General features: G+C 37.7%; 1 protein-coding gene across 1 annotated transcript; it reads right to left on the bottom strand.

Annotated features, from left to right (window-relative positions):
• Window positions 1-189: 189 nt before the first annotated feature.
• On the bottom strand, window positions 190-14,159 carry slc12a3 (solute carrier family 12 member 3). Its single transcript, XM_028448531.1, has 26 exons — window positions 13,786-14,159; window positions 12,581-12,721; window positions 11,979-12,054; window positions 11,790-11,885; window positions 11,350-11,489; window positions 11,145-11,255; window positions 9,467-9,578; window positions 9,159-9,289; window positions 8,973-9,057; window positions 8,741-8,901; window positions 8,286-8,393; window positions 7,534-7,657; window positions 6,213-6,314; window positions 5,949-6,104; window positions 5,774-5,873; window positions 5,476-5,590; window positions 5,239-5,376; window positions 3,917-4,023; window positions 3,755-3,834; window positions 3,559-3,636; window positions 3,376-3,474; window positions 3,176-3,287; window positions 1,364-1,450; window positions 943-1,078; window positions 424-491; window positions 190-331 (listed from the first exon to the last, which is right to left on the bottom strand). The coding sequence occupies exons 1-26, from the start codon at window positions 14,056-14,058 to the stop codon at window positions 190-192; spliced, it is 3,078 nt and encodes a 1,025-aa protein (XP_028304332.1). The 5' UTR covers window positions 14,059-14,159.
• Between the last annotated feature and the right edge of the window lie 1,774 nt (window positions 14,160-15,933).

The raw sequence follows: 15,933 nt of genomic DNA, 5'->3' as shown, positions 1-15,933 counted from the left end.
ATCTTTATATAATGTGACTTTTTTAAAACTATTTTTACAATCATCAAAAACAATGCGATCTCATGATGGTAGTTTACATGTACAATGCAAATTATATTTTAACAAGAGCTACAAGATGATTATTGTTTTAATTGGCTCTATATAAATAACGTTGAATTAAATTGAATTGAATGCACTCAAAGACGTGTTTTACTGGCAGTAGAAGGTGAGCACGTTTTCCTGGTTTCCTCTGACTAAAAGCACTGGAGGTCTGAGGTCCTGTGACACGATGTCAAGCCAGGCCAGGTAAAGAGAATTGGGACATGCTCCTCTCCTCCCGACAGGCATGGTGCTGTTAGAAAATAAAGTAAATAATTTAGATGAGCAGAAATTAGTTTTTGTCGCAACCAGAAAATATTCCATTGAAAAAAGAAACCTTCTTACATCACAATCAGTGCAGCCTCCCTGGAGTATTCCTGCAGAACCTTGTTAAGACCAATCTGACGAAGAGACTAAATCCATGCGGAGGGTTTAAACATTTGAAAAATACATTGGAGAAAAGGGTTTTCAAATGTGCTTTACATGATAAAACATTCAATTGTTTAAAATCAATAAGAACATTTAAAATCATCAGTAAAATCAATTAAAATCATCAGTAAAATCATCATTACATCAACAACATGACAAAAAATCTCCCTCTCAATCATACGCAGTAGAGAAAAAAAGTGCCTTTAACTTTGATTTAAAAATGTTCACATTGGATGCTGACTTCAGCTCTGCTGGCAGTTTGTTCCACTTCTTTGCAGCATAACAACTAAAAGCAGCATCACCATGTTTACTGTGAACTCTGGGCTCCATTATCTGACCTGTGTCCATAGATCTGAGAGACCTGCTGGGTTCATACCTGACTAACATCTCACTGATGTATTCTGGACCAAAACCCATTCACAGATTTATACAAACCTTGGCCTTGTTCCTCTCCAAATCTTCATCAGTAATCATCCAGGGCTGCTCTTGCTTTCCTGGCTGCTCAGAATTGGAGCCTTTTGGAGCCGAGTCCAACCTAAAGCAACTGATCATGTCTTCAAACTGATGAACACTGCAAAAGACAAGAGCAGAGATTCAAATTGAAATGGGTTTGGGCTAATCTGGACTCTACTCTTTGTTTGGTGGTTTTTAGTTTGGGAAAACAATTAGAAACTGGTGCGTAACCTACCTTCTAAAACATCCAAAAAGGAAAAAAAAAAAAGAATTACTCTTCAACCTGTTCATACAATTTGTTGACTTTCTTTGTAAGAAAAATGATATCAAACGCACCCACCATTAATAAATGTTTTTACTACACCACCCTTTATTAATCTGCTCTGCACTTTGAGAGTCTTACTTTCCAGGCTGAGGATTCTGGAGGATTTCTGGAAGCACCTTCACTTCATGAAATCCAAGACGAAACTTCTTGATTAATGCCCAAACTCTGAAATGAGATCACATTGGCAGAAAGCATTTTCACAGAATGTTATTTTTTCAACAGAAATAAAATACAAAACAAGAGCACTCAGAGAGAGCAAACCTCATCCAAGTGCCAAATATCGTCTATGCCAGATATTGGCAGTTTTCTCAATCAGTGATTGTGATCATGGTACCATGATCATTACCATTTTAAAGGCTTGGAAGACATGTCTATCTCCATTAATAACAATACAGTAATAACAGAGTAATTGATGACTCAACCAAGTTAAATTTCATAAAGAAAAATACTAACTGAATGGAGAATTTTTTCAAATTTTGCCAATGATGATAAATAGAGATTATTCAAATTTTGAAACTGATCCAGAATCAGTATATTGGTCCAGATCCCTCTGAAATTTAATGGAATCTTCCATGGTGTAAGGTCTATCTTTCGTCAAAAATTTGTCAAGATCCATAAGTAATAACCAGTAATAACTTTTCGAACAACAAGTGAAAGTTAAACTTGTTTAACAGCAGGATTGTTTATGATCAGTTCCTCCTTTCCTATCCACTTTTCCCTAACTCCTGGAAGTGTTTAAGCGGCAGTCATGATGAGGAGCATTCAAATTGTCTTAAAGCTAAGGAAAGGAGACTCAATGCTTCCTTTATAACCTCCTTTAGACTAGGAAGCACTGATGCATTCTTTACCAAAGGCGACGAGATAATGCAAAAGTCTGCTCACGAAGACTGAAAAGAGATGCAGATCATGTAAGTTACCAATGCAAATACGTCTTGAACAACTTTGAATAATCTAAAATCCATATCTTTGATATGCAAGACATATCATGAGATATGGCGACCGTAGCTCAAGTGGCAGAGGGGTCATCTTTTGATTGAGAGGTTGGGGGACTGATCCCAGTCTATACCTGTGAAAGTGTCCTTGGGCAAGATTCTGAAGTCTAAGTTGCTGCCAGTGGTTGACCAGCGCCTTGCATGGCAGCTCAGTCCCATTGATGGGTGAATGAGCTGATATTTCATAGTGCTTTGGGACTACTTCAGTGTAGGCAGAAAAGCGCCATAAATATATAGAAATCAAGTCTATTTACCATTTACCACAATATACAGTAAGATTAAAACTGACATAAAACAGAGCATTCTGTCCTTCAAGAAAATTCTATCACATTATGTTTCATTCAACATATTTCATTCACCTAGGAATGCTTTGTGCAGTTGTACATTTATATGCCTACAAAGTTATGTCGGCCTATATCTTGCATAAATGTAACAATTTCATAAAATCATACTTTTTTGGATTAATGTTGTTTTCTGAGTGGAAGGTGAGTGTGAGAAACCATTCTCAATGTGACCTTCTATTAGACATCACTAACTTTCCACTTAGTGAAAGTGTTCTTGGATTGTCAATACAATGTGAAGGCCTTTACCTGACAACTTTTGGAAGTCTACTAACACCTTTCCTTAAACCTGTGATGTCATCCATGAGGTTAAGGCAAAGTGGATAGGAAAGGAGATAGGAGGGACTATTCGGACACAGCCAAGGTCTCACTCAAATCAGGATAAATGAGAGTTGTTTGCCTAAAAACACGTGAGCGTCCATTCAAGGAAAATTGAAAAACCAATAACTTTCCAGGGACAAATAAGAATATGTTGCTTTACTTTAGTCATTTGGTCAAGTTGCAGAGTCCCAAAAGATGTAATATGATCAAAGCACTCAGAGGCACAACACTCATACTCTTCTCTCTGTTCGTCTTTCTTCTCCCTCACTCCGCCCACAAACACTCGGACCTTACACCGAGCCCAACGCTTTCTGCGAGTCAGCAGGTAGGGCAGCAGCAGGGTCAGACCTGGTAAAAACACATAAATGGAAACCAAGTTGAAGAAGCACTCTGATATAATGTTGTCCAAGTGAACACAAATGTCACATTATCAAACCTCCATCGTCACACAGCCAGTACACATCAATGGTCTTCTTTGAATGCTTTTTCTGGAATACAGTAGTCATCTGATCCTCTGGCTCTGTGCGTACAAATGCTGCAAACATGTAAGACACAAAACATCAGGACATATAGGAACACACATGGTTAACTGTTATACCAAGACATAAGTTGTACATACATGAAGTGCTTGTTTTAATCTGAGCAGAACAAGGATTGTGGCTCATCATCTCCAGATCTCCATCAAAACCTAAATTAACTGTGATAAACATAGAAAGTCACTTAGGTGTAAACTTTCTCTCCTTTTTTGACAAAGAAGGTAGGAAGGTTATGATGTTATGGTGTCAACCTAATCTAATGTGTATTAAGTCTCTCACCATGTGTGTGAGGTAGAGTGACATCCAGTCCTTCGTTCATTCTCAGCAAACACACACCGTACTGCAGGTCGAACGCATCACTGAAACACAAACACACGCATGCATTAGGTTAGACTGTATCAGCATTATACAGTAGTTATAGTAACTGTCTAATGAACTTACTGCAGTATTTCTACATATTGATGAGCGGCCTGTGGTGAGTCGGTACGCCAGTCGTTTTTGAAACCCATTACCAGGACATTCGGTTTGATGCGTCCCAAGCCTGCCCCCTATTGGACACATCAGGTTGAGGACAATGATAGTGATCACATCTTACCCAGATAGCACGCATATGTCTCGCCAATGTCGGCCTCATATCGTGCGTTGGCATTCTACTCCTAATGCGTCATTTTGTGTGTTTCCCCCCCACCAGATTGGTGATACCACTTGTAAAATTGTAGAACTGTAAAATGTCACTTCCTTGAAGCTGTTTTTGTGCTGGGGCTCTTTTGGCTATGCAGCTGAAAATACATTTATGATCATGAACAGCGTCTCTATTTATTTTGTCCACACATAATAAGCTATTTAGTGGTAGTATATTGTTTTCTGTTGTTGTTGTTGTGATATTGCCACTTTCCTATTACTTTTAAGTAAATACTCGACTATGGATATGGAGATATTTATACTAATTGAATGATCCGATCTAAATAAAAGTTAATATAAGCTGTAGAGAGGCCATGCTGAGCATCTTTAATCCATCGTCCAAACGCCGATGTCTCTGCAACGTCTGCCCAATGAGCAAACGCACTCCATAATACGTCTCGCCGATGCAACTTCATTCATCGTCGGGGAGATATATGTGTGCTATCAGGGTAGCTTCATGTAGGGACTTGAAATAGTAACTAAACCCCTGCTTTCTCCTGACCTGCCACTAGGAGGTAAAATTAAAAAATGCCTCGATTATGGGCGGGGCTCCTGGAGCAGTTAAGACACACCCAGTCTATATTATAAAATCACCAGTGAACAATCTATGCTATGTTAACTAGCTACTCATTACTCAATATACCTCTCTATTCACTCTTTTCTCAATCCAACCTAATCAGGACTGATTGTAGAGCCCACAGGTATTAGTTTTTATAAAAGGGGCGGGGCTAACAGTGCTTGACGCAAGATGGTCCAAAATGATCTTGTTCTCAGCTAATAGCAAAAATCAATTGTAATAGCCGGGTTTCAACACATAGAGGACAGTCACTCTGACATTTTACAGCTAAATATGTCAAATTGAAATACTTTGACTAAAATGTTGGGAGTTGGACCAGGATTAATCCACAGCCTTACTTCATACCCAAATACATTCGTATTGAGCAGAAAAAAAGTGGTTTTGGGGTTTAGTTACTCTTTAAAGATTTGCACATTGTTGTTCTATTATGCACTGACCTTATAAAACCTAGTTTGGTTGCTACATCAATGATCGTCAAATCAAACAAATTAGTTGTAACTCTAACCTGCAGCAGTATTTTAGCTCCTGATCGCAGGTCAGAGGCGATTACTCCTCTGTAGAAAGACTTAACTTTCCTTTGATTCAACCAGGTGATGTGATGGTCGCTGCCAGCCTGCTCCATCACGGATGGAGAAGGACATTCCTGCAAATAAATAGAAACGAATCCAGCTGAAACCTAAACGCTTTTGGTAGGTTTTTGTATTGTATTGTATTTTTCACTGGCTTCAGCTGATGCACTCACAGAAGTCACCACATTTCCACATATCATAAGACTGAGCTTTTTTGTGAAACAGTCAACAAGATCCACCAGAGCAGGGCGAGTACTGGGAGAACCCGAGAGCACCAAACACTGTGGCCTGGAAAGATTCAATTGAAACAAAAAAGATGCAAAGTCCAAACATTAAAAAGTCACATAGATTTTCCTCTTTGGATTAATAATCTCTTGACTGACCTTCCTATAACTCTTCAATTTGATCAAAACGGATCAAATATCCACAAAAAAACAGATGAGTGTTCTTTAAGACAGGCCTTCTACTGACCTATAGTTTTTGACATGGTCTTCCACATGGTTCAGTCCAACACACTGGTTCAGAGCGATGTTATAGGAGCTTGCCTGTACCGATGAGCCCCAGTTCACATCTAAACACAGCACAGTGTGAATAAATGATCTGCACAGCCAGTGGAATATTTTTCACTGGGAATAAGTGCTTCTACCTGGCTTCTTGTAAAGTGTGTACCCCAAAAGAATGAAGACAATACCAAAAGCAATGAGGGCCGCCCACCAATTCAGGAGAAACATAATCACTGCACAACCAACAGCGGCCAGCAGTGAGAGCCACTTACTGTAGAACCTGAATGATGGACGCCAACCTGGATAGACAAAGATGGGGTGGGACCAAAGAGCTTTCATTCTACAGCATTTGTAGAACCAATCCATCAATTAGAGTCAGATGTGTCATTTACACCTGGATATCATACCAGGTGAGTTGGTAATGGAGGCGTGGAAGCAACTGAGGTTGATCAAACAGTAGGAGCAGAGGAAGAAATTGGAGATGATGGGAGCAATGGTGTTGAGCTCAGCTGGAGATGAGAACAGAGAGAAAGGATGAAGATAACAGTTTTTTTTATTGTAATACTAAACAGTTACTGAGTGAGTCTGCCTGGCATGACTGTCAACCACAGAACACCAAACCAACTGCAAAATTATGGGGCGTCGATTTTAAAGTTGTGCATGCTAAAAATAAACAAACCATGTCTAAAAAAACGTGTGCATTTTTTATGTTATTATTTTTTACCAGATTTACAGCAATATTTGTTGAATTTATTTTCTTGTAAAAATATGTCAATGTTAAATATTAAATGAAAATCTAAACATTAAATGAAAATCTAATTGTCAAATCTAAATATTAAATGAAAATCTAAATATTAAATGAAAATCTAAATGTCAAATCTAAATGTCAAATCTAAATGTCAAATCTAAATGTCAAATTTAAATGTCAAATCTAAATGTCAAATCTAAATGTCAACTCTAAATGTCAAATCTAAATGTGAAATCTAAATGTCAAATCTAAATGTCAAATCTAAATGTCAAATCAAAATATAAATGTCACGAGTAAAACTAAATATTTAGCTAATATGCAAATTAACCGGAAGTACCAAAATAAAAGCTCACTCTGGTGAATTTGCAAATTAGCTAAAGATTTAGCTTCACATGTAACATTTAAATTTAACATTTGGATTTAATATTTCACCTTTACAATTAACATTTATATTCATATTTAGATATTTAGTATTTAACATTTATATTTAACATTGACATATTTTTACGAGAAAGAAATGACTCATAATATATTTCTGGAAATCTGGTCAAAAGTAACATAAAAAAACGTACATATGTTTTTTTAAATGTGGTTTGTTGGTAATTGTTGCTGTTTATTTTCACATTGTTGCTAAACGTTGCAAAAACTTTGTTTTACCATGCACAACCTTACAATCGGCACCTCATATGAAATGAAAAAAAATGTAAAAGATACAAAAACATGGCAAATAAGAACGGATGACCCCTGAAGTAGAAAGGACTAAGATTTTAGGATAATTTAATCAAACTCCCACTGATAATGCAACAGAATGCTTCATATGTGGTCAAAACTGGGATATGGTTTCTTTTTAAATAATTTTACTGCATTCCCCCCCAAAAAATACTGTAAGTACATCAGCCGCCTTCACTCATTTACACACAATCTAAAGGTGTGTGCTCAATGGCCTCATTGATGTCATGTTTTTTTTTCTTAAACCTCACCGATAAGGATGAAACAGGCAGCAATCACATAGGTGAGCAGGTAACTTCTGAGTGGTTCATGGTTCTTGCCATATCCTTTGCCAAAGAAGCCGATGAATGGGTAGAGTTTGTCCTTACAAAGACACTGAAACACAAAAAGGTAAAGGTTACTTTTAGTTATGTCAACTCGTAGGACATGTTGGTAGTTCATAAAATATGCAAATTAATATATGAATATGAATATGTGTTGGAGTAAAGAACAGAATGCAGCGTTATTTTAACACCCTTTATAGAGTGACACTTTTAAGAAGTAAAATGCAACAGTGTTTTTGTAAATTATTGTCATTTAAACATCGGTACACTCATAGTAATAACTATGACCATGCCTAGCACTATTCATTATAAATTCAAACTGAATAGTAGGGGTGGATTGATACGATGCAAGATATTAGGTTGATGAAAGCGATACAATACACATTTTTGAATCTGTCTTTGAATCCTGTATGAATCACGTATAGATTAAAAAATAAAAAAAATTCAATAAAAAAAAGTCTAAGGTTAGATATTTTTTTAACACTACTGACACACCTGTACAGAGCAATGATCCCCAACCAGGGGTACATGTGCACATCAATTTGAGTATATTAGGGGTGCACATAAATCATTCATGTATTTAGTTATGACACTGGTAAAGTGGCCAACATAACAGAAATACATAATTAAATGGCTTTAATTCCTAGTAATTTTAACAGTGTGGGTCTTTCTTTCTGTACCTGGAAGACTTTTGGGGCAGACACCAAGCAGGCTAAAGCAGAAGACAGAGTTGCCCCAAAAATACCAGCAGTGATGAGTGGAGCGAAGCCTGACACCATGCTCATTGCCTGAGGACAGAAATGTCTCATCCAATTGGGACAGTTTGTCAATTTCTAACAAGGGAAAATGCATTTCATGAGGTAACCTACAATAACTAGTCTCTACAGAGAAATAATGAGCTATTTCACACTGATGTCGACATTATTTTATAGTTGTCACTGTCACTGTAACTGACTGAAGCTGTTTATGTCAAGACAGGTTATCAGAAAAAGAGTACATCTGAGCTATGTTGCCTCCAAGTGACAAAATGCAGCTACTGCAGACCTTTTTCTACCACATGAATCTGATATAAACATAGATCAGAACTTTGCAGTCATTGCTGAACGTAAACAAACCAAATACAAGAATTATGAACCTGGTAATAGTTACTGATGCCATGAGTGCACGTCTTATTGTTGATGCACTCTGTAAAGTCCCATCCATATTTACAGGCCGAACCAACACAGTCCTCAATGGGAGTTGAGCGAGACAAAGTGTCGTTCAAAAGCCCAGACGCATCTCGCACCACACAGGCTCCTGTTAGGAAAAACACACACAATCTGTCCACAAGAACAATCTACAATCCAAAAAAGTATTTAATCCTTTACCGATTGTGGCGGAGATAATTAAGTAGGAGATTGTTGTCCAAAATATAGCCATCAGGGTCCCTCGTGGTATGGCCACTCCAGGATTCTAGGAAGAAGAAAAATAATTAGCAAAAGAAAAGGATTGGCTAAAAAAAAAAAGAGAGATCAAGGATAAATACCACTAGAGTCAGTAAATAAGAGGAAAACCTTTAGGTCTCCTGAGATGTTGGCTCCCGATAAGATGCCTGTGGCCGAGGGAAAGAAAATTGAAAACATGCCAAAAAAGCTGCCGTCAGGACCCCGCCAGTTGGGCACAAAATTGGTGGCAAAGATATCCGCTGTGTAAGGTAGAAAAGAAAAGATTTGTCTTCACAGTCCAACAGAAAGTTGTCTGCCTAATCTCATGCCTCTTTAGGTGGAGAGTAACAAAAATAATAGCATTTACTATTTGGTTTTACAAATGATAACGAAAGAGACAATTAAAATAAAGCAACACAATATTGTATGATCATTACCTTTGTAGTTAAAGAAACCCTTGGCTTGTTTCTCAGGTGTAGCTGGAATGACGGTTCCAACAATGTAATTGACAAAGGAGACCATGATAATAAGGAAGAACAGAATCTGCGCCTGTGAAAAACACAAAGTTAATATGCAGATCTCTTACTCACCACTGGTTATCAGAAAGTGTGACAGTAAATAATGTAAAGATTTCTATGTTTTACGATAGCTGTGCCACGTTTCTCACCATATGTGTGGGCCAATTTAGGCGCAGATTAAGATTAGTTGATGTGAATTTTTAATATTTCAACCAAAACTGGTCCAAATATTTTATAAGATAGCTGGGCCACGTTTGGTACTTATTTGGTGCACCAGTTTTGGTTCACATTCAAATTAGTCGATGTTAATGTGCTAAAACTGGCCCAACTATGTTTTAAAGGGGCAGTATTGTGAAAAAACAAATCACTTTATAATTGTTTTGCTATTTACATCCCTTTAGCCTCATTCAGAGGGCCAAAGTGGAAAAAGTTTTGTTTCCTCCCCCCTTGTTAGTCCACATTTTGTAAAAAGTCAGCTTTAAATGGGCGAGTTGGATTTTTCTCGCCATGTGACGTCGAATCGCAAAAACTTTTCCTCCTGACAATCTTGGCTCCTCCTACCCTATAAGAATGTGAGCTCCCTTCCTATTAAACTACCTCACAGGTAAAACAAACACTGTGATTTAATATAGAATATACATTATAGTTGATTGTCATATATGTAAAGCTACATCACACAATGTGTTATCTGCATTTAACCTCTCCCTGAGGAGCAGTGGGCAGCCACAGAGTAGCGCCCAGGGTGCAGTTACAATCAGTTCCATTTTTAGTACCTGTTATACCGCCTCGTATCGCTTTTCACATGATCTGACATGTTTGTGACCCAATGCTACGCAGTGGTTGGACAAAACAGTGGACTATCATTTTGAATGAATTAGTTCTGTAATCAGTAGAGGAGAGGATGAAAAGAAAGTGACGAAACAGCTCCGGTGACTGTTTGAAACAGTTAAAACAGCTGACTATCTTCGCTGCTGCTGTTGTAAACACACAGCAGCTTTTGTCGGACTCACAATCACAATAACCGCTATAGTATTGTGTTTTACTGTAATGTGCAGTTTTTTGGCTGAAAACAATAGGTGCGTGCATAGCAAAAAAAAATCACGACGGTAATAAAGCTGTTGTGTGGAGTCAGCGTCTATAGACACGCCCACTCATGCATATGCATGAAGGCCCCAAAACAGCCCACTTTCATTAACCTGACCTTTCAAACGGCTAAAACTCTGGTAAACAGGTGAGTTTGAGAGAATTAACCTCAAATACTGTGTTTTGGGGGTTCTTAGAACAAATGATGAGTAAAAATGTGCATAATACTGGACCTTTAAGACAACTGGCCCACATTTACAGCATCATCTGTGGGCCAGTTTTGGTTCACTTACAGAATGACCACTGTCACTTTGCCAAATATTTACCAACTGTGGGCCATATTTGTTTTTGGATATTTGGGCCAAACTCAACATTTACCTCATGGGCCAATTAGGCTCACATCCGTTTTGTATGGGGCGAGAAAAATGCCAAAAGTGCGGATCATTGCCTGATGTGGCCCACGCCCGTATGCTATCTGGGTGCCATCTAGAGCTTAATCACTTGACTCATTAACCTTGGACTCCCATGCCATGCCAGCCATTGAAATACCAAGCAGACATGTGACCGTAACAATGCCAATGATACGAATGTCATTGGTTTGGTCCACCATGACAGCTCCATGTTCCTGAGGAAAGATGTTTAAAGAGACTTTAAAAATACATCAAAATATCAAACAGTATTTAGAAAAACAATGTGTCAGCACCCTTGAGGCTGCTTACCGCCATTAGGTCTCTGACAGTCTCTGCAAAGCCCACAGTGTGCATGGCCACAGCTACAGCATTGGCAAAAGCAAAAATCAGACCTATGGATCCTCCCAGTTCTGGACCGAGGCTGCGGCTGATCAGGAAGTAAGTTCCACCTTTTGGTGACAGAGGGTCAGGATATAGAGAGAATAAGCATCATGGGGTGTTTGTTTAAGTTCTTTGGAGCACTGATGATTGAATTGTGGACAACGAAGGTAGCTTATACACTGTCCTGGTGTTTCTGTAGAGTATTTCCTATTTTAGAACATCAATAAATCATTTATATTCATTCTCTAATCAAATAGTGTGTACGAGTATGGACGCAAAACCATGGGGCATGAACTGTTCCCATTGCCGCTGTGTGGGTTTTCTCAACACATTTGTTACATGGGTTACTTACAACAAAGTGAACAAACCTGATTTGACTTTGCCATTAGTAGCAATGGCAGAAGTTGACATTCCAGTGATCCCAGTTATGCAAGAAGACACCAAAATAATCGCCCAAGTCAGTCCTGAAAGCAAGGTAAAATACAAAAAAACTGGCAGCAAGAAGCAACGAAATAGAGCTATGTATAAAGTATACATGTTGAGCTGGTGGGCCTTACCTATGCCGGCTTGAGCTGTGATCCAAGGAAGCCTCAGGTACAGGATCACACCCCAGATGTTTAACATGCAGCGGATCTTCAAGCAGATAAAATGTTCAAGACCTCACTAGGTTTTTCTACTACTTTACCATCTGGCAAATCTCTGATAAAGTTTATTTCTCTTTCTTTAATGGTTGGTAATGTCAAAGGACAAATGTACCTCCACAAAAATCACAAAGTAAAAATACAGTGCGATGCAGTGGAAATGGATACAATATGGTTGTTATGCAAATCTTCCATCATTCATTCAAAATATGTAGATCATTCTAAAAATCCTTTATACCTCTAGAAAAGCATTTTCTATTTTTTTCCAGCCACCGTCAAAAAATTCACGTGCAACATCATCAAAGAACTTATTCAGTTCCATCCTTACTGTGCTAACTATTGCCACAGAATAAAATGGAGCAGAATTGAATTAAACTATGGAGTTTTACATTGTACACATTTGAAAATCCCTGCTCCATATCAATACAATAATAGCTATAGCGACCCATATGGCTGAAGGAAGTACTAACCCTAAAGTCATATCCCTTGACATCCTGTAGTCTCACAGGTCAACCTACCATGACTCCCTGCACCCAACCAAAACGGGTTGGTTGAGACGGGGGCGCCTTCTGCTCATCATCATCATCATCGCCATCAGAACTGTCTACGTCCATTTGTCCGCCTGTTGTTTCTTCATACATTGGAGGTTTGGAGTCATCCTGCTTTTTAAAAACACACACTGAGTTTATTTAATAAAAGTTACTCCTGTATATTTCATTTGTGATTATTTGGTAAAAGGTCTTCATTTATTAAGTGCTTTCGTTAACATCTCAGTTGTTCAAAGTTCTCTATAATATCACGAACATTCTAACACCAATGGTGACAATGGCAGCAATTTAGGGCTGGCTGCCTTGCCCAAGGACACTTTCACACATACACAGGTCTAGCCTTGGAATTGAATCCTGAACCTTTTAGTCCAAAGAGGACCTATCTACACCTGAGCTTTGACACCTGGATCATTTATATACAAAACAACATAATAGGTTTGCAGATGTAAGTGTAAGTGTGTCCAAGTCACATGTATCAAATTCAAGGACCAGGGGCCAAATCCGGCCCTTTAAAGCATCCAATTCAGAAAGTAAAAATGACGGAAAGCATGAATCATTGAGTAAATTACCAAATAATCCACTTGTAGATACCTCAAATTCACCAATTTAATACAACTCCACAATATTTTATGGGGCTGAATTTTTTGTTTGTTTATATTACATGAATGCAGTCATTTTTAATTGCAAATTGTTGAAAGAATTCTACATTTTTCCACAAATCTTGCAATTTCTCACAAATAATCCTGCAAAATTCCTCTAAATTACACAATCTGACAAAATCAAGATTTTTTTAAGTGAATTGAACTGATATCAAGAATTAGGGCACAATGATGTTAAAATTCTGTTTTCTCCCACGTTAAATCCCACTTGAAATAAAACTGGCCCATATTTGGCCCCTGAACTGAAATGAGTTTTACAGCCCTGGTCCAAGTCATTCAAATGTCGGTTTTCTGTTTCATTTGTACAGTACAACACATTTTCTATATTTGCTTGCTAAATATATAAATTTTTTGGGGGGAAAAATGTTTTATCAGATGTTGCAGGTCTGGAATATGAGGCTCTGTAGCATCCTTTGGCCATGAGAGGAACTCAAAACTGATTATTTCATGTACATTTGTTTAATGTCTTTGTTCACAAGCTATCATCTGAGCTGATTAAAAACTGAAAACTGTCACCTGAATGTTGGTGTGCAGCTGGTACAGAGATGGTCTCAAGCGTTTCCGTCGGCCCCACACCTGTGTGTTGGCGTAGAAGTCATAGTGTGGTGGGGCATCCAGTGTCTCGTAGCCACTTAAACTCACAGATCCATCGGAGACCTCACTGTTGTTGTGCTCATAGCTGGACCCATCAAACCCTACAGGTGTTGGTTTTTCTGTAGCTCCTGCTTGAGGAGGTTTTGGTGTGTAAGAATCCATCTGAACACCATCAAGGGCTTTTGGTATCTCCATTTTTATTTTTTCCAAACCATGAAAAGAAGTTTTCTAAAATTGCTTAAAATATTCAGACATGAACTGTCTTTCCTCCCTGAGGAACAGGTTTATCCTCCAACAGGTGGTGAGTATAAAAAGTGATTAAGCTGAGCATGGGTTGGCTTTATATCTGACCTTAACCGCGCAGAAAGAGCCTGAGGCAATACACGAAGGCTGGTTCAGTCAAGTTAAACAAGACTCATTACAAGAACTATTCAACCTGACATGCAGGATTTCACATTGAAGGGTCAACCAAAAACACATGTTGTACTATGTGTTGGTCCAGGAAATACACAGCGTCACCAATTAGAACACATGCCTTGAAGCTCTCCCTCTGAGATTGATCAAAATCTCTTATAAACATTAATGAATATTTGTAATGGGTTCTTTTGGTCGGACTGTTAGCTATGCAAGACATTTTTGATCCATAAGATAACCTTGACATACCAACCTAGCTTGTTGAACATTTTAAGATGAAGAGATTGAATATTGATCATTATTTATCAAGTGTTTATCACAAAGTAGTTATAGTTACTTGTATTGTTCATAACATGTGATTTTCATGAGATTGTGGACTGTTTATTAAAAAAAATGTTTAAAAAACTAAATAAAAAATTATTGGAAAAAGTTAATTTCTACTGAGAAAAAAAAAAATCTGCCTTCACAGGTTTCTCTCTAGTATCTAAACAATAAAGACCTGTGAGTTTAATCTACTCTGAATTGCTTGCTGAAATAATACAAACTTATTGGTTGTTGAAAAATTTATTTAAAAAAACTGTCACCAGGGTTCAAACGCATCACCTTTGAGCTTAGAGCCTTTCACTCTCAAAGTCTGACAATTATTTAAACATATCTCCTCATGCATTGGTTGAACTACCAGAGCACAGACGGGATTTCTCAACATAGGTGTCATATGGTAAATTTTCTCTATAAGCAAGTCTATGAATGAGAAATTTAACAATTAAATTTGATAATGTCACAACAGCGTATTGTCTAAGGTCATGTTTCATTTGCCAACTGTAATGTTTTATATAAACATGCCCTCTCATGTTCATTTCAAATGTATTAAGTCTTTTCAAAGCAATTCCCACTTTTTTTCTTTAAGCCCATTGACAGCAATGATTAACATACAGTTTAATTTTTAGTTAAGTGTTCTGACTTACCCAACAGCTGTTTGCTGTGCAAGTGCTCACAGAAAGAGTACAAAGTTATGACCTTGTATTGCTTCTTATATCTGGAGACATTTTTTTTCCTAAAGTCAACTAATAGTTGTTTTGATATTCTAGCTTTTGAAGAAACCAATACTAGTACCGAATTCCGTGTAAAAAGCTAAATTTGAATAGTAGATTTGTCAGCTGCTATTCGAACGCAGAGAATAAATCAGCCATCAACCTTGTTTCAACTAAAGACATTCAAGATGAATATTTATAACCTTCATGCATTGGTTTCAATATACAGCACATGAAATTAAAATTGTAAAAATTTCTGTAGGATGAAGTCAAATCTGGAAAGGAGCATTAGAGCTTGTGTAATTGTGCTATTGTGAATCAAATCAAGTTATTTAACATCTGTTGTGCCAGCTTATAAAACCAAACATGAACAGGCAATAACCACTGCTATTAAGGGAAGCGTTAACCAGGTTAAGTAACATTTCCAATCCTGTTTCTCATGTCACGTGTCAAACTCAAGCCCTGGAATCCAAATTCAGGCCACAGGATAATTTAACAAAGACAGAAAAAACATTGTAAATATCCCAGTCCCTCTACTTAAACTTCATTGTTTGCCAGGGAGTACAGTTTTTAAATCACACAATGGCATTTTAAATGAAAATGTTTGAACTAATTTCTTCCAAAA

Source organism: Gouania willdenowi, chromosome 6, assembly GCF_900634775.1.
Source record: "Gouania willdenowi chromosome 6, fGouWil2.1, whole genome shotgun sequence".
Taxonomy (NCBI): Eukaryota; Metazoa; Chordata; class Actinopteri; order Blenniiformes; family Gobiesocidae; genus Gouania; species Gouania willdenowi.
The sequence above is the reverse complement of the archived record's forward strand: the minus strand, read 5'-3'. Positions and strand labels throughout refer to the sequence as shown.